The sequence below is a fragment of the Muntiacus reevesi genome, chromosome 20 (genome assembly GCF_963930625.1).
Source record: "Muntiacus reevesi chromosome 20, mMunRee1.1, whole genome shotgun sequence".
NCBI lineage: Eukaryota > Metazoa > Chordata > Mammalia > Artiodactyla > Cervidae > Muntiacus > Muntiacus reevesi.
In genome coordinates this window covers 38,466,253-38,491,445 of record NC_089268.1, presented here as the reverse complement: position 1 = coordinate 38,491,445, position 25,193 = coordinate 38,466,253, and the positions used below count along the sequence as shown (strand labels likewise).

Sequence of the window (25,193 nt, the reverse complement as noted above, 5' to 3'; positions counted from 1 at the left end):
GCCCTTCCGGAGACACCTTGAATTCAATTGTCATCGTTTCACTCTGGGGCCAGCTGTAAACTAGGTCAGTCTGGTGCAGTTATTCTGCAAGCAGCTACACAGGTTCAAATGCTTCCAATTGTATCTAGAATAGTAAGGAGATTTCACGCATGAAGGAGTCACAATACAGAAAAGAAAACAAGAAAATATCACCCCGCCGGCATGACGCAGGTAGGTCAACCATGCAGAAAGATTCCGAAATAAGTCATAAATTGGGTTTCCTAATTCCAAAAAAAAAAAACATTAATAAAGGCTGGGTGTGGAAAGCATGTAGCAAACATTTAAGAACTAGAATTCCTAATCAAGTTGGAAAATGTAGATGTCACTATTTTCTGTTTCAACCATAAGAAAATTTTAGGCCACACGTTGGCCTAATGTAATATGTTTAGAAGGAATGGAGCAAGAGGGAGAATGCATCAAGGATGGACGGACAGATTTCTCTACGACGAGCTTTTAGTTTCAAAACCCTAAGGCAGGGGTCTCCAACCTCCAGGATCTAATGCCGGATGATCTGAGGTGGAGCTGATGTAATAACAATAGATATGAGGCGCACAATAGATGTAATGAGCTTGAATCACCCTAAAACCATTCCCTGCCCCTGGTCCAGGAAAAAAGTGTCTTCCACGAAACTGATCCCTGGTGAGGTCCGCTGCCCTAAGGAGTTTTATTTATCCATTTAGCCATCTTCCATGGCTAATAAAATGCTATCCACACAGATCCAAAAGTGCCTAAATTCAATCAGACTTCCTTGGTGGTCCTACTTAGCTCCTGGCTGTATATCAGCTTCACCGGAAATACAAACTGTCTCCTCCTGGTGTTCTATCATAATAAATACATGACTCAGCATCCCCCAGAACACATGCGCACAGTGAGAGGGCTCTGGCCTCAGGGCCGCAGTGGAGGGGTTGGTGGGCAGCCGGAGGTCCAGGGGACCCACCCTGAAGGCCATTTACCCTCAGCACGCCAAAGCAGCCAGCTGCGGTCTGAGGATTTTGAGGTTGAGGAGAATTTTAGTGGGAAAGGGGAGGAAAGTCATAACACGTTGCTCTCTGACATCATCTATATAGAAAAACAAAAGAGAGAGGTTGTTCTGGAGGCTGGATTGGGTCCATTGAAATGAAGAGAAGCCCCAGGTATCAAGAAGGTGGAGGTGGTCCCCCAGGCCTCCCTGTGGCCTTCTTCCCACAGAATGTGGCTGGCGGGGGGTCAATCTCCACCTCCCGGGCGTCCTGCCCCACACGGACATCCTCTTTCTGCCTAGACTCTCCAGTGGCACAGCCAACAGCAACCGTGGGTCTCTTGGCTGGAGAACCAGCACTTCTGTGTGTTGAGAATCATGCCCTCCGGCCACAAGGAGGAAAACAGCCAGAGGCTTGGCATTCCCTTCAGCGCTGAGGGATGACAACGCTGAGGATATCAAGAAGGATGGGGCCCCACAGAGATCACCTCTAGAGATGGAAATGATAATACCGAGAACTGTGGTCCAAGAACAAAGCCAGCGAAAGAGAAAACACCACTCTAATTCTAGAGGCCTAAAAGCTGTGCACTGTTGCAATTCTTAAAAGCAGATGCATTATAAATGCTTCCAAAGGAACCACAGAGTACACTGGCAATACAACAGCCAGTCTGTATCTTTGAGGAAAGGAGAATGTCACCAAGAGAAAAGGACATGAAAATGTACTTTCTAGTTGATACAACAAAAAGATTTTCCTGGCTCTTTGGCAGGCTTTCCATGTGTCATTATTACTAGAACCAATAATGCAAGAAAGTAGGTACCTTAAAAAAAAAAAAAAAAAAAAAATATATATATATATATATATATATAAGGAAAAGAGTTCTGAGATACAGAATGTTTCAGAGACTGCTGGAGCCAGCATTCCCTGATAGTGGCTTTTTCCTGGACACTAACGAGGACCTCCCATGTTTGTCACACTCACAGCACACCGTCATTCAAAAGCACGATACACTCACCTCAATTTTCCAGATGTTTAGGTTAGAAAGCAGATCCCAAGAGAAATTTCCATTCTTATCCACTCCGCTGAACCCAAAGCCAGCTGCATTATTCACTGCATCAGCTATGGTTTTTAAAACAACACATTAGGATGTGGGACAAAAGTCACATTGCTGCTTTCAAAGATAACTAAATGTCTGTCTAGCTTTAAGAGGAAGAGAGATGGCAGCAGTTTCCTTGAGTAAGAAACCAAAATAAATTTACAGGATCTCCTGGTACTACTAAAAGTCAGAGTTTTGGCTCTTGGGTGACGTCAACTTTTATTCATTCATTTCTATTCATTCTCTAGCATTTCGTGAGCACCTGCTAAGTAAGAAGGAAGATGCTCACAGAATGTGCAGAATGAGAAAAAGAGAGATGAAGAAACAAAACAAAGAAATAGCAAGATTTAGAGGCCAACTAGATACAAGGGGGGAAAGGGGAAAAGGTGGCATTATTTACATATAAGCTCAGAAGAGAGGGAACTCCATCCAAGAGCTGTCATTAAAGACGGCAGGAGACAGGCTATCGATAGCATCACATCTGGAAGAGAATCAGCTCCGAAAGAGAAACTGAAGCTCATGCTGGACATGTTAAGCATGACACATCAGTAGGGACATCAGTTGGGATGGCCAAGATACAGTTAGAACAATTTAGAACTTATGACAAAGAACAGTACCAGAGCTGTGAATCTGGAGGCAGCTGCCATAAAGGCCACATGCATATATGCTAAGTCACTTCAGTCCGTGTACGACTCTCTGCTACCCCACGGACTGTAGCCCGCCAGGCTCCTCTGTCCGTGGGATTCTCCAGGCAAGAATACTGGAGTGGGTTGTCATGCCCTTCTCCAGGGGATCTTCCTCACTCAGGGATCAAACTTACATCTCTTATGTCTTCTGCATTGGTAGGCGGGTTCTTTACCACGAGCTCCACCTGGAAAGCCCGCCAAAGAGGCCACACATGGATGCAATGACCAAAGCCACCCTACCCACAAAGTCAGTCTAAAAGCTCCTGTGTCCACTTTTACTTCACTTCACTGAACTCTGTGAAACCGTTCCCCTGCTGTATTTCATTTCTAATCAGTTCCTTAATGATATTTTTTACACTCAACGAGAGACCTGATGAAATCAACACACTTGTATTATGATGGCCAAGATATTTTCTTTCAAGTTTACTCTGTTAGAATATTTCCTTAAAAATAATCAAATGAGCTTTTTAACAGATTAAAAGGAAAAATATGGTCATATTAACAGATACAGAGATGACATTCCATAGAATTCATCTTTTCCTAATGAAAAACAAACAACATCCCCTCATCAAAACCCCTAAACCTTTGCAAAGAAAGCTTGTTTAACTTAATAAAGCAATCTACAGAGAACAAATAAAAAAGCAGCAAATGTACTTACTTGATGCCTGCTTCCAACTTTTGACAGTTATGAATAAAGCTGCTATAAACATAAAAAATCAAACTAATGAAGTTGTAGAGCCTGAGATCTGGGGGAGATGTCAGAGAAACCCTTCCCATAGCTCTGGTCATTCCGTTTCTAGGGGAGTTCAGGTTCAACTCATGTTGGACTTCTGAAGGGCCACTGGGAAGAAAAACCACCCCCTCGAAGTTGCTCTGCTTTCCTTTCGGCATCATTGATGACTTAAAACTGCTTATCTTACACTTAGCTTTACTGTAAAATATCTGGTTTCTTTCAGAGAAGGAAGGAAAGAAAGGAGTCCTGAAATGTCTTCCTCCCATGCCAACTGGAGGGAAATTCGGTGGAAATGGAGGAGGACACAGCCAGGGTGCAGCAGCTAAGAGACCACGAATTTACACTGTGTGGGCAGAAACAGCGAAGCACAGAATTAAACCAAACCAGGGGAGAAGGTGCTCCTGAGGGCTGGGCTGCCGGCGCTGGGACCAGCACAGCAATCCAGGCATGCCCTGTCCCGGCTCCAGCCTCAGATCTCACACACACAGAAGAACAACTTTTTTTTGGTCCTTAAATATTTCCCCAGGATTCTGAAAAGCATTCCACAGACATTTCTCATTTAATGCTCACAATGGTGTGAAGATGGTGGTTCACACTACCATCGTTGTGGGAACAGTGGTGTCTTGGGTTCCTTTCTCCACTTGGGAGCGGGGTCAATTCACAGCCTTGGGAGAGCTGTCTAACTTCCTGGAAACTGTTCTCTTGAGTGGATGTCATAACATTTTACCACATTGAACCTATTTTACCACTGTACCACGCTGTACCTATTTTAAAGGGATGTTGAAAGGATTAAACCAAATTGAATATATGTAGAGTGCATAATACAGGGCCTGGCCCAAGTCAACATTCAAGAATGGCTAGCTGCCACCACCATCATCATCATCATTACTGCCACCCCCATCTTGTTAGTAAGGCGGCTAAAGCTGAGTGATGTTAACATTAAGATCACTCAGTCCCGCCAGGTGTGCAGGACTTCCCTGGGGGTCCAGTGGTTACAACTTCGCCTTCCAATGCAGGTTCGATTCCCTGGGTGGGGAGCCAAGATCCCACATGCCTTCGGGTCAAAAAACCAAAACATAAAACCGATGCAATACTGTAACAAATTCAATAAAAACTATAAAAACGGTCCACATTAAAAAAAGAAAAAGAAAAGATCACTCAGGTGGTAAAATTCTGATTCCACCAGCATGATATTGGCTAGGAGCCATCTGAAAGATAAATGTAAGAACCAGAAGAGGTGACTCTCAGAACTGCCGCATTTAGACGTGGTTGGAAGTCCCTGCTCACCTTAGTGCATCCTGCCACTTTTATCCAAGACTGTTCTTGCCTTAGAGCAGTTAGAATGTCTAAGTTCACCAATCCAAAACTGGCTTCACTTGCATTCTACATGGCCCTAACATATAACGGAAGATAAATTCGCTGGACACCCCTATTTGGGCATCTTTGATCTTTAGAACACAGCCTGGGCTATAATTGAGCCTCACTAATTAGTACTCATTAGTAGGAGAAAAAACACTAGCCTCAGATCCTAAGTCCAAAGAAAATAGCTCTATTCTTTCGATAGAAACGGTAACTACATCTAGACGTACACAGTGCAAGTCAGCTGAGATTCATCAAAAGGCCAGCTTTAAGGATTAAATTTATAATTGTGTATAATTAGTACATCAATTATATGGAAATAGTGTTTGAAGGAGCTGGATAAAACAATTATTCGGTTAAGCAGTTTAAATATTCCCTGTTACACTATTCATTGCATCTTTACTCATAAATAATACAAAGGTTAATTTCAGACCAGGCCATGCAAATTAAGGAAGCGTTTCTATTGAAGCTACCAAAAACATTGAAGAAAGGGTGGCGGGGAAGAAAAGACAAAGAGGTAAATCCACAGCGAGAGCAAGCCGTGGGAAGGGTTATTTCTCTTCTCTAAGAATCTGGGGTCACTCCACAAAGGACAGAGGCTGGACACCCCTGTAGCCGCCTCCCCACCCAGATTCCCGCCAGCACAACCCACCTCGTGTTAGACTTGCCCTACGAGGCCACGGAATGGCCTTTCTTTCCTCCTTAAATCAGGAGCCGGTTTAGTCCAGAAGCCAGCCCATAAGCCCTGGGGTACAGAATATGGGAGCAGGAACGGAAGAAGCGGGGAAGAAAAGCGAAGAAGCAGAAGTTAGGACAGGAGTGAGAGATTCTATCACACACCCTCTCCAGGCTGGAGCAAGGTGAAAAGTCTACTTCACATACAAAAACATGCCCAGTGTTCCCAGGAGAGCTCCATCCATAGGAGGCATCATGCCTACCTACTACGGAAAGGACTCTTCAGTAATAAAGCATCTGCAGGAAAGGCAATCAGATACAAGGAGACTCTGGGGGCCTTGCCCAAGGACCAGTCTGTACACATCATCTCCTCTGTCATCCTGGCACAGCTCTGGGGGTGTATTGCCTGGTGGGTATACGTGTCTGTGGCCCCACGGAATGCAATGACCTTGAGGGCTGAGATGTCCTACCTTTGAGTTCCTCATAGCACACAGTCTGGTACTCAACAAAAACTCCTTGCATTCAACTGAATGGGACCGGGAACAAACTTTCCCACACAGCAAATTTTGGAAAAGCTCTTACGTCTCTCTCTGGTCAAGGGTGACATATATTCTGCACTGGACTGCACTTGTCTCTGAACACTCTGACCTTTAAAAAATCATTTGGACCAGGAGCAGGGAAGAAAGAGGAATGGGGGATTACTGCTTTGTTGAAAGGACAGAGCTTCTATTTCAGGTGATGGAGAAAGTTCTGGAGATGGATGGTGGTGATGATTGCATTATTGTGAGCAAACTTAATGCCATTACTTTACACACTAGAGGTGGTTAAAATGGCAAATTTTACATTACGTATATTTTACCACAATAAAAAATGATAAATGAATAAATCAGTAGTTACAAACTTGATTCAGGTGCTAAAAACTTAACAGTATGAAATGAGAGAATTCAGTGAAGGGCTGCAGCCTTATGGAATATGGTCTAACTACTACGGACAGAGTTTGATAATCTACTTGACTTCATAAACCAAGTCAGCGCTCCTGACATCAGGCCCCACATCACTTGCAGCTAGGGTGTTAAACTTCCCTTCCTGAAAGTCTTCCGAATGTGAAATAGATATTCCCTATGGTTACCATGCTTTATCAAAATACTTTACCATTCTTGGTATGTAAATAGAAGGTTTATTGCTCACCTTAGCAAAGGTTTAAACTTTTCTGGTGTAAAACTGTTTAAAAAGGCAAGATATAAATCCTTAATATTGACTAAAGTTACCTCACAGGGGAAAAAGAAAAGTGTGATAATACCCATTTAAGTGGAACTTTCTACCTTAAAAAAAAAAAAAATCACTTGAAATCAGCTTCTTTCTAAGGCATAAAGGTTAACCAATCATTTCTTAAAAAGTTCAACCTAAATGACCACACTTACGGGTAAAATTCGGCGTGTATCCTGTATTACAGACAACCCAGAAAAATTACAAGAAAGCCAGATCATTTTGGAATTTTCCCCTAACTTTCCATTGCCCTAAATAGCCAAGTTTGATGGGCAGGCGCAGCAGCTTCCAAGGTTTGACATCTGTTAATGGCACTGGGTTTAAACAATAGCCAGGACTTCTTTTCTCCTTATCACAGATAATTGAGAGGAGGGTTACCCTGGAAGGTACAGAGTCAGGATTCCTGGCTCAACTGCCTTCCATTACACACCAGACTTTTTCTTTTTTGGATTAAGTGATCCAAATGTTACTCTGGCCAAACCCTCCAAAGAGTAGCACTTTTTCCTCAAGTATTCAGCGCCCTCCAGCAAACTCACCTAATGTCCAGGCAAAGTAATACTTGGGCTTGGAGGCTTGCATGACAACGTATAAATAGCAGAGTCGGGTCAGAAAGTTTGCTTCATGAACAAACCAGTCGTCAGCCAGGGAGGTGACAGGGAAGGTCTTCGTCAGCGTCAGAAACAAAAGGAGAGAGACCAAGGTCACGCACAGCTTGTGCATCACGGCTCCCTGGAAACGGGGGAGAAGAATGAATAACTGTTCAGGAGACACTGGTGCGTGGAAAACAATTTCAGCAAAGGCATGCTAAGAATAAAGCAGCTCCGTGGCTTCTGCGGTAATAGTCTCTAGGTGAAGGGCATTCTTCCTCAGGGCACAGTTTCAGATGATGGGCATACATGCTATATTTAGATGCAGGACACGCCTCTGACACCCCAGGAAGGGATGGATCTAAAAAAAAGAAAACTCTTACCAGCACATTCTACCCTCAAAGGTCAGGTGGTTCTATCACCCAAGTGAGTGGCCACTTGCTCAGTTGGGTCCGACTCTTTGCAGGCCCACCAGGCTCCTCTGTCCATGGGGTTCTCCAGGCAAGAATACTGGAGTGGGTTGCAATTTCCTTCTCCAGGGGATCTTTCTGAGCCAGGGATCGACCCCGGGTCTCCTGTGTTGCAGGCAGATTCTTTACCGTCTGAGCCATTAGGGAAGCCCCCAAACATATGCAAAATCAGTAACATTACAATCTTCCATCAGATGGAAGATTGGTGGCAATCTTCCATCAGAAAGAAAGAACCACTGGCCTGCTGGTCCTGCAGCTGGCAGAGCCAAGGAAACGGGTCTGAGTCACCAGCAAGGACCACAGAGGCTTAGTTAGGAAGGACTCTGGGCACGTGGTTACATGTCTGAGCTAGGACGTGGGTAGGTAGCCTTACAAACCCTTTCCGGATGGTCTCCATGCAGTCTGCTCTGGGGTTGAGATGTACTGAGGTTTTCAATTCCCCTGGATGGAGTCATTTTGCCCAGATGCCCTGACATCCAGGAGACGTCAGCTAACACCCAAAGAATTATAGTCCCCAACTTTATAAAAGAGACTACTTTTATTTGTAACTGCGCCTGCCTCACAGGGGGGCTTGGGGTTTCAGCGCAGGAATGTTTACTAGGGCCTGAGAACAGCGCCGGATTCCCGGCATCTCGCAATAACTAACTAACTGTTGGTTACTAATTAACTAACTAACTAACTCGCTTAACTAACTGTTCACCACCAGCGCACGCCAGCCCCTCACATCCATGTGTCTTTGGCCAAAATGCAAGTTCAGAGCTTCATGTTCTCTGTGCCCAAAAATCCAAGTCTCCTTGGAGGGTGACCTGAAGACTCTCTGATAATATTATTTTCCAAATAATGTGACACAGATCTCCTCCGACAGACCCTGCATATAAGCACCTGTGGTTACTCGGATGATGCTCAGCCAGTGACCTCCCTCCTAGATTCTGTCCCTAAAGGTCTCTGATTCACCATAAACTGCAGAGGACCTGACTGTGTCAAAACTCTCAGAAAACATATGTTTCATCAGTCATTTAAATTTTCAAATACTTAATGTTGCCTGACTGGCATTTTATAAATATTTAAATTATCCTCAATCTCTCCCTTTCTCATTCCTTCCATTAATTGCAAATTTTCCTTAAATATAGGATATCTAGTCTGGATACGTTCAGCAGATTTGCAAAGTTCAATGAGTTATCCTCATGTTGACTAATTTGAGATTAATACACTTCAAATTAAAACATTATTTCTAAGAAACACCTTCAACTGTCTACAAGTCAAGAAGATGAAACTTACTGACTATAAGGTATGCTGGTATAAAGCTGGTTTCCCTTGCCATAGTAAGACTCTGCAATAAAAAGCACATTTATTTTGGTTCCCACTCTTTCCCCCTTCACCGTTTATGACATAGTATCCTTTGGCTGTCTATGAATTTCTATTCATAAAGACACATTTGAAGGTGTTAACTAGCACCATTGTAGGTACATCATAGGCAGTAAATACTGGCTGGTTGGCAAGTAGGTTAATTGCTGTAATATTTCCAGCCAATGAGCTTCTCTGGGAAATAAACTCCTGTTGCTCCAACAGGGAGAACTCCTGCAAATAAATACCAATGTTGATATTTTAAACAGGGGGGAAAAGTTATGGGCCAAGCTTTCTGGTAAACTGTTTGGCTTTTTAATTAGAACAATTAAAAGTGACTGTCAGCCCTGGCAGCAAAGCTCTATTTTCTAGACCTCTGGATAAATACTTGGCACTAAAAAAAAACTTACAGTGGGAGAAGGTTCTGGCAGACTGTGGAAGCCTTTTTCCTTCCAGTTGACTTCCAGCAACTTCATGTGTGTGTGTCTGCCCTCAATGAAGGCTATATAATCCTTGAAGTTGTTACAAGGGCCCGCTATGATACTCATGAAGTTGAGAAGGTAGCTCAGGTATTCCAAAAAGGAGGGTTTTGCTCTGCGAAAATAAAGGGAAAAGTTGAAGAGTCTTCAGTCTTTGACTTTTCTTTCATATCTGCAAATATGCCCTTTGTAAAGACAGGTGTTGTCTCTGTAGCTAGTTAAATGCTACACGCTCTTTCTTTGTTCTGTTTCTTTAAAAACCCACCTAAGAGAGAAATGGAGTTGAAAGGAAGTTTAAGGAGGTGAGTGGCTCAGAGACGGCACAGCGCTGCATGGCGCCCTCTGCTGGCCAACTGCAGCTCTACACGCGGAGGGCCAGGCCGGGACAAGGGCCGCCTTGAGGCTGGGGAACAAACATTCTTTCTGGGCAAACCCGGCTGTCTGTCCCTGTCCACCCGAGAAAACGAAGGTAATAAACACCAGGCGGGGTGGGAGCCCGGCCTAGTGTGACTTGGTCGAGATGGTGTGAGATGGGAAAACTCCCTCCCAACTGCCAAAATAAATACAAAACAAATGATGGGTGGAACTGGTTTCCACGTGAAGAGGCCACACAAAACTACTGCGGCAGCAGTCTCCTGTCTGCTTTGGCCTCCAGGCATGACGTCCTGGCCAGCAGACAAGGCTAGTGGCAGGAAAACACTGCGCAGAGACCAGCTGTGTCTAGTGTGTTAATGGCATTTTAAAGGGCAGGCTCAGATCCCCTTGGTGGTCAAGTGGTTAAGACACCGCACTTCCAATGCAGGGGGCGCGTGTCTGATCCCTGGTCCGGGAACTAACATCCCATATGTCTCGCAGCCAAAAATAAGTGAAGTGCTGTGGTACTGTCTGAGTAGGGTTTCATTAAAAATCGTAATGTTGGAAACCAAAAATAAGTACCAAAGGGCATGTTCTTCTAGCGACAGAGTTGTGGGGAAAGGATGCCTCACGGGCCATGGTTCCCAGTCACGGGGATTATGCCCTCTAGCGTTTACCCCTCTATGATGCTTAGCAAAGAAGTTAGTTCATGAGACTCTTGCGGTGGTTCTTTTTCCATCACTTCCAAGTCCCGATTCCTTAACAAAGAAATGTAGCTGGGACCCTCTCTCATACATCCCAGTTATCTCCTGCTACGGTCTGGCATTCTGGTGTTCATTGGAAGGACTGATGCTGAAGCTGAAACTCCAAAACTTTGGCCACCTGATGTGAAGACCTGACTCACTGGAAAAGACCCTGATACTGGGAAAGATTGAAGGCAGGAGGAGAAGGGGATGATAGAGGATGAGACGGTTGGATGGCATCACCGACTCGATGGACATGAGTTTGAGCAAGCTCCAGGAGTTGGTGATGGACACGGAAGCCTGGCGTGCTGCAGTCGATGGGGTCGCAAAGAGTCGGACACGACTGAGCGAGTGAACTGAACTCTCTGGTAGGAACTCTCCGCCGTGGCTGCCACCACCCTCCCCCACGTGCCATTTCAACTGCTTTATCAGTGCTATTCTCCTCTTTACACGGCCTCCCTTCCTCTCTGACACCCACCCCCTCTCTACTTCACATCAACACTGGCCAAAATCCACCTTCAAACTTTAGCTTCCTCCTTCCTCCACTTGCCCAGCCCATATCTCTCTCTCCAACCCTATATCCTATCTTTTTTCATGCCAGCATAATCATACTGATGGGCACAGATAAGTGACTGTTTCTTGAGGACACCCCCCAACTCTAGATACATGCCCAATAAAAATAATCCTGGGATAAACAGAACAACCGCAGTGAAGGAGAATCCTGGGAAACTAAGAAAATTACAGAGCCACTGACCCTTTAATCGAGGAAACCTATCCCACAACTACACCCAAATCCATTTTAAAATGACCTATGAACAAGGTTATCGTGGTTTACCATTTATAAAAGCCAAAGATTGGTAGACAACCCAGTCTATTGATTGTCCATCAACAGTAGCTTCATTCCATAAACACTATTACATCCATTTAAACAAGGAAGAGCTCTGAATACTGATGCCCAAAGGGCTCAAGACTATATCATCAAACTTACTTTACAGCAAGTCGATGTTGCTCGCTGGAAAGATCTGCCGCCCTTCGACCTAATCCTATGAAAAGAAAGATTTAGAAATAAGAGGTTTTGAGTGAAGTAGATCACTACATCCTAAAAGAGGCTGATAAAAACTCATCTGAAAGAAATGATTCATTTTTATTTCATCAGTCATAATAAGTCTTTGTTTTCCTTTTTTTAAAAAATTTATTTAATTAGAAGCTAACTACTTCACAATATTGTAATGGTTTTGCCACATATTGACATGAATCAGCATGGGTGTACATGTGCTCCCCATCCTGAACCCCCCTCCCTCCTCCCTCCCCATCCCATCCCTCAGGGTCATCCCAGTGCACCAGCCCCGAGCACCCTGTCTCATGCATCCAACCTGGACTGGCGATCTGTTTCACAAATGATAATATACATGTTTCAATGCTATTCTCTTAAATCATCCTACCCTCGCCTTCTCCCACAGTCCAAAAGTCTGTTCTATACATCTGTATCTCTTTTGCTGTCTCGTATATAGGGTTATCGTTACCATCTTTCTAAATTCCATATATATGCGTTGGGCTGCCTATAAGTACATGAGTGAGGAGGAAAGTTTTTATAGGTTCTTAGGGAGAGGGGAGGATTTGGAGGTTACCCTTATTTAATTCGCCAGTGTGAACAGGGATCTACGCTGCACATGCTCCTTACCACGCTAAGGTTTTCATTGCTACGTGAGCCACAGCCTCCCTTTGCTGCCTGCGCTTGCTAAACGCCAACCAGATTATGGTCGTATGGATGCCTGGTAGACACTGAGGATGGAATGGAGTGGGAAACGAATGGGGGACTTTCCTCTTGCAAAGGAAAAAAAACAGGAAATGTAGCCCTGAATGCAGGGAAAACACCAAAGAATTATCAGGAGGTTTTTCTTCTTTTAAAACGCACCCATGCCAGAGCACCCAACGAAATCACTCTTGTGCCTCCTAGAAAATACGTATGTTAACTTACAGCCAAGGAAACCAAACTGTCATCTTAAAAGCAAAAGAATTCAGCTTTAAAACTGTATATTTAGCTAAGACAGATTATGGTCAACAACCACCAACACAACTCAAAAACATGCCTAAGAGAAGGCAGAGTGTTTCTGGAATTTACTTGTTCCTCCCACACACAAGAAAGAAAAAAAGGCAAATAAACATTTTGCTGCATGTAAGGGATATTCTAAAAACAAAAAACAGGGTAAACTGAGAACACTTTAAAAAGTGAATTCAGGCAAAAAGCCTATGTTTTAAAAACAAAAACAAGAAGGAATGTTGATTAAACAAAATCACACTCACTTTTTTCTAAAATCTCATCAAATAGTCCAACTCTGGCAATCTAAGGAGAGCTTCCCTGATAGTTCAGTTGATAAAGAATCCGCCTGCAACGCAGGGGATCCAGGTTCGATTCCTGGGTCGGGATCTGCTGGAGAAGGGATAGGCTACCTACTCCAGCAATCTCAGGAATTAAATTGATTTTAGCTTATTGACTTATGGCGCTACTATGAGTCTATAACTACAATCAAATGGTTTTCAGGTACAAAAATATTGACCAACTCACTCCATTTTGCCCAGGACTTTGCCAATTTGGGCACTAAATATTTCCTGTCCTGGGAAACCCCTGGGTTCTGAGCAAACCCGCATAGCTGGTCAGTGTAGAAAGACTCCATCCTCAGAATAAAATTGCTCAGTTCTCTAGTGAATGACTAATCACCAAGTATGAACTGGGAATAAACAGGGTCAAAATGAAATTAAATCAGTTCTCAAGCTTTAAGGAAACACAGGAAGACTCACTAGTAGGGACTAAATCTTCCCAATCTGTCAACACATAAAGAAGTTTCAACAATCGGAAAGCATTTGTTAGAGCCCTACAAACCCAAAGAAGACATCCTTACTAATCGCACCTGCATCTCTTAAGCCCATATTGAAACCTTCCTCCTGGCTGGAAGCACCACCCTCCTTTCCTGGAACCCAGTATTAACATTGGAAATAATCATACTTTCTGGCCATTATCAAGAAAGACCCAAGTGAAGAAAATGTTCAGTTTTTAGACAGAAGATTCTTTCTCTTGCCAGCTTTTTATAGGTTTGGGCCCATCTCATTAGATAATTCTCCAAGTCAAAAAAAAAAAGGTAACTTAACTAGCCAATGCCGTTTCATCTTTTGTAACCTTCTGAGCTTCTCAGAGATGAACCCAAAGGAAAAAGGATGCCATTTCTTCTTGACAGATTTGGAAATCAACGGCAGAGAGTACCACAAAATTAACTGAAGTTTAAAACATCATAAAGCTAAACTGAAAACCCACTGTTCTCAATGCAAACGTTTCAGCAAAGGCTACAGATTGAGCAGTGGAGTGGTAGGTCATGGCTGGGAAAGTAAAAAGCTACGATTATTTAATCTGAGTTACCAAAAAAAAATTTTTTTTTCACAACATATAACAAGATCTGCCAGCCCCTGTCTAAACTTTAGGCTGTGTATACAGTGGAAAAGAAGAACTCTGAAGGTCAAGCTCACTTTTAGACCCAAAAGGAGGGCTGCTGTTCTTACCGTCATGAACTTGGAATGCCAAGGTTGTGATCTTCTGAGTAACAATCATCAGAGGCCTAAAAGGAAGATAGAAAATAATGAAGACTGGCCACATCGCCGCGGGAGAAAATGTTTATTCCATCTCTGGTCCTGGTAGTTTCTCATCTTGAAGGTTATTAAGTAAGATACAAAAAACATGGAATTCAAAACATTTTTTCCCCTTCCAAATCACCTTAAATAAGTACAGAGAACAAGTGAACAGCAAGATCACCCTGAAAAGTCTCTCTTGCATTTTCACTCGAAGCTAAGTTCCAGGACCAACACTGCCAGCATCTCCTGGAGCTTGTCTGAAATGCTGAAGCTCATGCTCCAACCCTGACCAGAAAATGAGAACCTGAATTTTAACGAGATCGCCATGGAATTCAAATGCATGTTTAAGTGTAAGCAGCACTAGACTGGGAAACACCCGATCCGGTGCCCTGGTTCCACCTGGATAGGTATATTTTTTGGCTTCTTCATCCTAATGTGGTCCAACATGGTTTGTTCTATTTAAAGGCAATTTTTCCATGCACACATAGTAAAGAAAAAAAAAATACATCTGTAAAATGTAGCTTCCTGTAAATAAAGCATTTAGTGACCTAAAATAGCAACAATCTTAATTTGAGGGAAAAAAAAAAATCTTAAGAAGTGACACCCATATCAACAAGGGTGCCAAGATAGTTCAGTGGAGGCAAGAATAGTCTGTCAACAATAGTGATGGGACAACTAGACAGCCACATAAAAAGCATACTGAAAGTAACTAAAAATGGTTCAAAGGTCTAAATGTAAGAGCTAAAACTACAAAACTCTTACAAGAAAACACAGGCATAAATCTTCATGACCTTCAATGTGGCAACAGCCTTGTAGATATAACACCAAAAGCACAAGTCACAAAAGAGAAAGAAAACAGATTAAATGGATGTCATTAAAACTTGAATTTTTTGTGCTTCAAAGGACACACACCATCAAAAAAAGTGAAAAGACATTTCACAGAATATACAAACATATGCGAAAATCATATACCTGCTAAAGAACCTGTACTAGACTACACAAAGAACTCTTCCAAATTAAAAATAAAAAGACAAAAATAACCAGTTTAAATGGCCAAAGCCTCTGAATGGACATTGATCTTAAAGAAAAGATATACAAGTGGTATTGAATAAGCACATGGAAAGATGTTCCATTGTCATCAACCATCAGAGAAACGCAAATCAAAACCACGAGACACCACTTGGTAAGCACTAGGATGACCAGAATCAAAAAGACAGGTTGTTTTGGCCACAAGGCGGAGAACTGGAACCCCCATACGTTACTGGTGGGAATATTTGATGGTGCAGCTGCTTGAAAAGCAGTCTGCCACTTTCTCAAAAGGTTAGACATAGAATTACCATATGACCAAGCAATTCCACTCCTAGGTATATACCCATGATGTGTCTACACATAAACTTGTACATACACGTTTAGAGCAACATTATTCAAAAGAGCCCAAAAGCAACAACCCAAATAACCCAAATGTTATATAAATACATTTTATTTACCCATTCATTAGTTGATGGGTGTTTGGATTACTCCTTTCAGGCTGTTTGAATAGTGTTGTTCTGAACATGTATGTACAAGTCTATGTGTAGACATATTTTTCTTTCTCATCAACTGATGGACAAATAAAATGGGATATGTCCATCCAGGGTTTCCCTGGTAGGCTCAGCAGTGAAGAATCTGCCTGTAATGCAGGAGATGTGGGTTTGATCCCTGGGCCAGGAAAATCCCCTGGAGGAGGAAATAGCAACCCACTCCAGTATTCTTGCCTGTAAAATTCGCTAGACAGAGGAACCTGGCGGGCTACAGTCCGTGGGGTCACAAAGAGTTGGACATGGCTGTGCACAGCACACAGTCACACACACACACACACACGCACACGTGTCCATCCAACAGAACATTCAATAATTTAATAAAAACAATGAAGCATTGCTACATGCTACAGCATGGATAGACGGTGAAACCATTATGCTAAGTGAAAGAAGCCAGACCTCAATGGCCACATATTATATGATTCTATTTATATAAAATGCCTAGAACAGGCAAATCCATAGGAAATGAAATAGGCCTCTGGTTGCCTAGGACTGGGGAAAGGGAGGAAATGAGCAGTGATAGTTAATGCACATAAGTTTCTTTGGGTAGGAGGGTGATGAAAATGTAAAATTAACTACTGTAAATGATTACACTCTAAATTCACTCTGTGTATATGCTAAAGCCTGCTGAATTGTGTCCTTTAAATGGGTGAATTGTATGGCACGTGAATTATATCTCAATAAAGCTGCAGTTTGGTTTTTCTAATCATCTGGCCTAGCTCAGTACCTTTAATAGCTCTATTCTTGCCCCATAAGACAAGATAAAATCTCACTGCCCAACTACCGTACCTTCCGCTAAACCTTGTAAGTTTAGCCTGGTTTTCTGATCTCCATCCTCACGGCTTCTTACTGAACTTGCCATCTCTAACCCACACGTTCTGAGGGCTCATTTACATACAAAGCTGAGGTTTGGTCAGTGTCCTATGACTGCATCCGTGAGATGCAGCACAGCCTCCGGGCCCCGAGCTCAGGCCGGGCCCAGGTGTGGGAGGATGCGACTGGACACAGCATCCTTAGACCAAAGCTGACGTCCGCTGTACTCAGCCCCCTCTCTGTGAGGTCATTTTCTTCTTTAACTCCTCTGGTTCCCATTTCCATTTTCCATCTCTTTAGAAAAGTAAGCATGTAATATTTTAAACTACCAGTATAAACTAAGAAAATACACTATTTTAAAGAGTATGTCAATAAAGGCCCTTTGAAATCTTAACACCTACACCCAACTTTACATCTTATTTGCAAAAGCCCCACCGCCAACATTTGAAACAAGGGTCCTCAAACTGTGAAAGATGAAGAGCAGAGGAAGTGAGTGGTCTGCCTGCGGGAGGGAGGAGCCGCTTGCTCTCCGGGCACTGGGGCGAAATGGGAGTGGTGGACAGGGGCCCCCAGAGTGGTCACTCTAGGGCAGCAAGACAGCTCACAGCTGACACTGATTTTGATCACACTGTTATATAGTGGGGAAAAAAAAAATAACTGCTTCCAGAACATGGAGGTTTGGGTCCTAAGAGTAAGGACTACATCAAAACTTTCTATAAGAGCAATTTGGCCTTATAGACCAATATAACCTCACAGTTCATCTTCTTGATATTCTACCAGACGTCTAACCCAGAATGTATAACAGATGCCAAGGGCCATTTATCTTGAAAGGGACTCACTCTAAGCATCACATTCCAAGTAGTTGCCAAATATGTCCTTTTTTTCCCCAAAGCCTTTTTGTCCTGTGAGACTGTAAGTCTGAGGAATCGGGAATAGGACCTAAGCTCCCAGCCTTCTTTACACAAGTGAAGTGAGTGAAGTCGCTCAGTCGTGTCCGACTCTGCGACCCCGTGGACTGTAGCCTACCAGGCTCCTCTGTCCATGGGATTCTCCAGGCAAGAATACTGGAGTGGGTTACCATTTCCTTCTCCAGGGGATCTTCCCGACCCAGGTCTTCCCGACCCTGGGTCTCCCTCAATGGAGGCAGATGCTTTACCCTCTGAGCCACCAGGCCCAGCACAATTTTTTTTGTATTCTGAGACACACACTCTGATGACCATACAATTTGCAAACCGAGTTTCTACATTTAGTTTATAACTTCATTTTTAAAGGACCTATAATATTGATATATCCATAAAGAAAATGTGTCACAGAATTAGCTTGCCCTTCTCTCTCTACATAAGACAGATGGAAGGATAAAGAACATATGGTACATATATACAATGGAATATTACTCAGCCATTAAAAAGAATGAAATTAATTTGGTTCTTCTCTCTTTGTTTCTTAATGAGTCTTGCTAATGGTTTGTCAATTTTGTTTATTTTTTCAAAAAACCAGCTTTTAGCTTTGTTGATTTTTGCTATGGTCTCCTTAGTTTCTTTTGCATTTATTTCTGCCCTAATTTTTAAGATTTCTTTCCTTTTGCTAACCCTGGGGTTCTTCATTTCTTCCTTCTCTAATTGCTTTAGGTGTAGAGTTAGGTTATTTATTTGGCTTTTTTCTTGTTTCTTGATGTAAGCCTGTAATGCTATGAACCTTCCCCTTAGCACGGCTTTTACAGTGTCCCATAGGTTTTGGGTTGTTGTGTTTTCATTTTCATTCGTTTCTATACATATTTTTATTTCTTTTTTTATTTCTTCTATGATTTGTTGGTTATTCAGAAGCGTGTTATTTAGCCTCCATATGTTTGAATTTTTAACAATTTTTTTCCTGTAATTGAGATCTAATCTTACTGCACTGTGGTCAGAAAAGATGACTGGAATGATTTCAATTTTTTTGAATTTTCCAAGACCAGATTTATGGCCTAGGATGTGATCTATTCTGGAGAAGGTTCCGTGTGCACTTGAGAAAAAGGTGAAGTTGATTGTTCTGGGGTGAAATGTCCTATAGATATCAACTAGGTCTAGCTGGTCCATTGTATCATTTAAGGTTTGTGTTTCCTTATTGATTTTCTGTTTAGTTGATCTATCCATAGTTGTGAGTGGGGTATTAAAGTCTCCCACTATTATTGTGTTACTATTAATTTCCTCTTTCATACTTGTTAACAAAATAAGAAATGAAAAGGGTGAGATCACAACAGACAACACTGAAATCCAAAGGATCATAAGAGACTACTACCAGCAGCTCTATGCCAATAAAATGGACAACTTGGATGAAATGGACAAATTCTTAGAAAAGTATAACTTTCCAAAACTGAACCAGGAAGAAATAGAAGATCTTAACAGAACCATCACAAGCAAGGAAATCGAAACTGTAATCAAAAATCTTCCAGGAAACAAAAGCCCAGGACCAGATGGCTTCACAGCTGAATTCTACCAAAAATTCAGAGAAGAGCTAACACCTGTCTTACTCAGACTCTTCCAGAAAATTGCAGATGAAGGTAAACTTCCAAACTCATTCTATGAGGCCACCATCACCCTAATTCCAAAACCAGACAAAGATGCCACAAAAAAAGAAAACTACAGGCCAATATCACTGATGAACATAGATGCAAAAATCCTTAACAAAATTTTAGCAAACAGAATCCAACAACATATTAAAAAAATCATACACCATGACCAAGTGGGCTTTATCCCAGGAATGCAAGGATTCTTTAATATCCGCAAATCGATCAACGTAATACACCACATTAACAAATTGGAAGATAAAAACCATATGATTATCTCAATAGATGCAGAGAAAGCCTTTGACAAAATTCAACACTCATTTATGATTAAAACTCTCCAGAAAGCTGGAATAGAAGGAACATACCTCAACATAATAAAAGCTATATATGACAAACCCACAGCAAGCATCACCCTCAATGGTGAAAAATTGAAAGCATTTCCTCTGAAATCAGGAACAAGACAAGGATGCCCACTCTCACCACTACTATTCAACATAGTGTTGGAAGTTTTGGCCACAGCAATCAGAGCAGAAAAAGACGTAAAAGGAATCCAGATAGGAAAAGAAGAAGTGAAACTCTCGCTGTTTGCAGATGACATGATCCTCTACATAGAAAACCCTAAAGACTCTTCCAGAAAATTACTAGAGCTAATCAATGAATATAGTAAAATTGCAGGATATAAAATTAACACACAGAAATCCCTTGCATTCCTATACACTAACAATGAAAAAACAGAAAGAGAAATTAAGGAAACAATACCATTCACCATTGCAACAAAAAGAATAAAATAATTAGGAGTATATCTACCTAAAGAAACAAAAGACCTATACACAGAAAACTATAAAACATTGATGAAAGAAATCAAAGAGGACACAAACAGATGGAGAAACATACCGTGTTCATGGACTGGAAGAATCAATATTGTCAAAATGGCTATTCTACCCAAAGCAATCTATAGATTCAATGCAATCCCTATCAAGCTACCAACGGTATTTTTCACAGAACTAGAACAAATAATTTCACAATTTGTATGGAAATACAAAAAACCTCGAATAGCCAAAGTAATCTTGAGAAAGAAGAATGGAACTGGAGGAATCAACCTGCCTGACTTCAGACTCTACTACAAAGCCACAGTCATCAAGACAGTATGGTACTGGCACAAAGACAGAAATATAGATCAATGGAACAGAACAGAAAGCCCAGAGATAAATCCATTAACCTATGGACACCTTATCTTTGACAAAGGAAGCAAGGATATACAATGGAAAAAAGACAATCTCTTTAACAAGTGGTGCTGGGAAAACTGGTCAACCACTTGTAAAAGAATGAAACTAGAACACTTTCTAACACCATACACAAAAATAAACTCAAAATGGATTAAAGATCTAAATGTAAGACCAGAAACTATAAAACTCCTAGAGGAGAACATAGGCAAAACACTCTCTGACATAAATCACAGCAAGATCTTCTATGACCCACCTCCCAGAATATTGGAAATAAAAGCAAAAATAAACAAATGGGACCTAATGAAACTTAAAAGCTTTTGCACAACAAAGGAAACTATAAGTAAGGTGAAAAGACAGCCCTCTGATTGGGAGAAAATAATAGCAAATGAGGAAACAGACAAAGGATTAATCTCAAAAATATACAAGCAACTCCTGAAGCTCAATTCCAGAAAAATAAATGACCCAATCAAAAAATGGGCCAAAGAACTAAACAGACATTTCTCCAAAGAAGACATACAGATGGCTAACAAACACATGAAAAGATGCTCCACATCACTCATTATCAGAGAAATGCAAATCAAAACCACAATGAGGTACCATTACACACCAGTCAGGATGGCTGCTCTCCAAAAGTCTACAAGCAATAAATGCTGGAGAGGGTGTGGAGAAAAGGGAACCCTCTTACACTGTTGGTGGGAATGCAAACTAGTACAGCCACTATGGAAAACAGTGTGGAGATTTCTTAAAAAACTGGAAATAGAACTGCCATATGACCCAGCAATCCCACTTCTGGGCATACACACTGAGGAACCCAGATCTGAAAGAGACACGTGCACCCCAATGTTCATCGCAGCACTGTTTATATTAGCCAGGACATGGAAGCAACCTAGATGCCCATCAGCAGACGAATGGATAAGGAAGCTGTGGTACATATACACCATGGAATATTACTCAGCCGTTAAAAAGAATTCATTTGAATCAGTTCTAATGAGATGGATGAAACTGGAGCCCATTATACAGAGTGAAGTAAGCCAGAAAGATAAAGAACATTACAGTATACTAACACATATATACGGAATTTAGAAAGATGGTAACGATGGCCCTATATGCAGGGCAGAAGAGACGCAGAAGTACAGAACAGACTTTTGAACTCTGTGGGAGAAGGGGAGGGTGGGATGTTTCGAAAGAACAGCATGTATATTGTCTGTGGTGAAACAGACCACCAGCCCAGGTGGGAAGCATGAGTCAAGTGCTCGGGCCTGTTGGGCTGGGAAGACCCAGAGAAATCGGGTGGAGAGGGAGGTGGGATGGGAAACCGGGATGGGGAATTCGTGTAACTCTATGGCTGATTCACATCAATGTATGACAAAACCCACTGAAAAATAAATTTTAAAAAAAGGCAAAAAAAAAAAAAAAATGAAATTATGCCATTTGCAACAACATGGAAGAACATGGACATGATCAAACTAAGTGAATTAAGTCAGAGAAACACAAATATCATATCACTTATATGTAGAATCTTAAAAAATTCACACAAATGAACTTATTTACAAAACAGAAACAGATTCACAGGCTTAGAAAATGCATATGGTTACCAGTGGGGAAAAATGAGGTGTGGGGTGGGGAGGATAGATTGGGAGTTTGGAATGGACAGGTACACAATGCTATAATTAAAATAGAAACCAACAAGGACCTACTGTATCGCACAGGGAACACTATTTTGTAATAACCTAAATGGGAAAAGAATTTGAAAAAAGGATACATATTTATCTTTGAATCACTTTGCTGTATGCCTGAAACTAACAACTGTTACTCATCAACCACTCTCTAATATAAAATTTAAAAAAACTTTTAAAGAAATGTAACATTTGTTTTCCTTTACTTGGGGTTAGATTTGATGTATCCCACAATGAGACACATGTTCAGCAAAGCATTTAGTATCTATTCACAGAAACAATGGGCGTGAGAAAGCAGCTCTCTGATTGGCTGCTGGGGATGTGTAATTGACTGGCTCCAGCTGCATCCTCTGGTTCCACCGCCTTGCTGGTGCTGAGCCCACACCTCCTGAGGCTGTGTCCAGACAATGACTGAGCACAGCTGGGTACCCAGCAGGACCCTCCAAGGCCAGGTATGGTGCTCCTCAGCTGGGGATTCGAGCTCGAGGACTTACCACTGAACTCGCTGAAATATTACTAGAACTGCACTGCAGTCCAAGACCTCAGCCCCCTCCTTTCCTCTCCGTCTCAGGGGCCAGACGGGCATTTCCATCTGACGGCTCTCCCAGATGGAAGAGCCTCCCCGTTTAGTTGCCTCCACGTTTTCCCTCACAGGTATTTCACCCAGCACATCTCATACTTCTGTTCCCACCTTGGCATCCACTTCTCACAGAACCCAGACTAACAAAATGCATAATAGTAAACATCTGGATCAATGTAAATGAGTAACAGTTATTCCATATGAAATCTGTCCCTTTAGGTCTATGTAAGAATCATATTGTTATCATTCTTGATGAAAAAAATCTCCCTTCTGGGGGGCAAAAGAAAGAAGCCATGGGTCAAATATTGTTACTCATCACCCAGACTATACTTTCAATAATATAGTGTTTCTGTTTGAAATATCTGAAGAAAGTTCTAGCAACTTAAGAAACAACTCACACATGGAATCATGGGCTTATAAAACACACACTGCCAACCTATAGGTAAGGAAATGGAGTTAGACTCCTCCTACATTCTTACTTTCCTGTGGGTGTAAGGAGCAGTGCCATATGCTCCTGCTCAGAGGATGTCCATTCTGAACACTTTTTCATTCGTCAATTTATTTAAACCAATGAGTAGATCAGATGCCAAACTCAGACAGCACAGCTTCCTGAGACTTCAGAGTTACTGACTGAGGATAAAATTCAAATACCATAATACCATCCATGTTGCATTTCAATCAAAAAGTAATATAATCCAAGACACAGACCCCCACCTACTTGCAGATACTGGGCTGCTCAGTGCAGTGATCGGGATTATAACAAACCAACAGAGGAAAACATCTCCCATGAAACAACAAGGCAAATGAGCTCTACTACCCCAAGGGGTGTGAGTGAGTGGTATTTCTAGAATGCCCAACAGGATAACTGCGAACACAAATGGCTATTGTTCCACTGGTGCAGGCCGCAGTTCACCATGATAAGCATGCACAGTATGCATTCAATTGTATTATATTTAAATGACATTTAAAACTTATTATATATAAGTTTTAAAAACTATTATTGAAATCACCAATAAAGACCACTCCCCAACCCTAGACAGAATCACTGTCTTGCATTTATTTCCCTCCACTCTTTCCCCCCACCATGTTCACATTCATGAAAATGGAATCTCAATACATGTATTTTTGTGTGTGTGGTTTTGATCCAATACTTTGACCACTTCATGCGAAGAGTTGACTCACTGGAAAAGACCCTGATGCTGGGAGGGATTGGGGGCAGGAGGAGAAGGGGACGACAGAGGATGAGATGGCTGGGTGGCATCACCGACTCGATGGACATGAGTTTGAGTAAGCTCTGGGAGTTGGTGATGGACAGGGAGGCCTAGCGTGCTGTGATTCATGGGGTCTCAAAGAGTCGGACACGACTGAGCAACTGAACTGAACTGATTTTCCATTATATTGTAAGCATTTCCAGTGTTATTAGATATTCTTTGAAGACATCATTTTAATGGATGCATATTAGTACCAGAATTTATTTCTTTAACTTTCTTGGCTACACCATGTGGCTTGTGGGGTCTTAGTTTCCCCACCAGGGATTGAACCTATGACCTTAGCAGTGACAGTGTGGAGTCTGAACCACTGGACAACTAAGGAATTCCCATTTAGTATCATAATTTAACCATTCACCTCTTTCGGACCATTTAGGATGTTTCCAATTTTGAACTATTATTGACAATAGTTGAACACACCTATGAGTAAATTTTATTTCCTTCAGGTAATTCAGTTCCTAGGAATGTACAATAGGATATAAATTTTAAAAACCTTCTTGCTTAAAATCTGTGGCTAAGTTGCCTTCCAGAACAGTTGTACCAATTTACAGTCCCACTAGCGGCGTATAAAAGTTCTCATTTCATGATGTTTTCAAAAAAGCATGAGCAACTCAAACTGCCATCCTGATGACAGAGCAATCATCTGCCTGAATCTGGCCCTGTCTGCAAAAGGATTAAGGTTCCCTCGTGCTGTTTCCCTCAGAAGAAAACTCGATTTGCACCCTTCTGTGAGCAAAAAACAACCAGTTCACTATCACAGACTTAAAAGGAATCAAGTATCAGCTTTATTACAAGCAATTGTTGAGCTTCCCCGGGGAGAACAGTTAAGTCTTCCCATATTTTTAATAACCTGCATTCACAGAGAAAACACAGAGCCACTGGCCTCTATGTACTGATACAAGTGAAATCAGCACCACTAATAAAAGTGAATCTTGTGTGTTACCCTCACCATTCACACCAGTTTTGATTACTTTCAGAATGATAACATTTCAAGCCCCAGAATAATCTGAAGTACAAGTTTATGTGCTCCCCCAAATTAGAAACATATATATATACATCATTGTTGGAGAAGGGAATGGCAATCTACTCCAGTATTCTTG

General features: G+C 41.9%; 1 protein-coding gene across 1 annotated transcript in view; it reads right to left on the bottom strand.

The window, feature by feature from the left end:
* The window catches only part of MBOAT1 (membrane bound O-acyltransferase domain containing 1), a 111,824-nt gene that overhangs the window by 15,723 nt on the left and 70,908 nt on the right, over positions 1 to 25,193 (bottom strand). The window contains exons 5-9 of the mRNA XM_065912214.1: positions 14,340 to 14,395; positions 11,776 to 11,830; positions 9,622 to 9,805; positions 7,347 to 7,539; positions 2,011 to 2,114 (exon numbers count right to left, since the gene is read on the bottom strand). Of these exons, the coding sequence (XP_065768286.1) occupies positions 2,011 to 2,114; positions 7,347 to 7,539; positions 9,622 to 9,805; positions 11,776 to 11,830; positions 14,340 to 14,395 (592 nt within the window). The remainder of the gene's footprint in view (positions 1 to 2,010; positions 2,115 to 7,346; positions 7,540 to 9,621; positions 9,806 to 11,775; positions 11,831 to 14,339; positions 14,396 to 25,193) is intronic.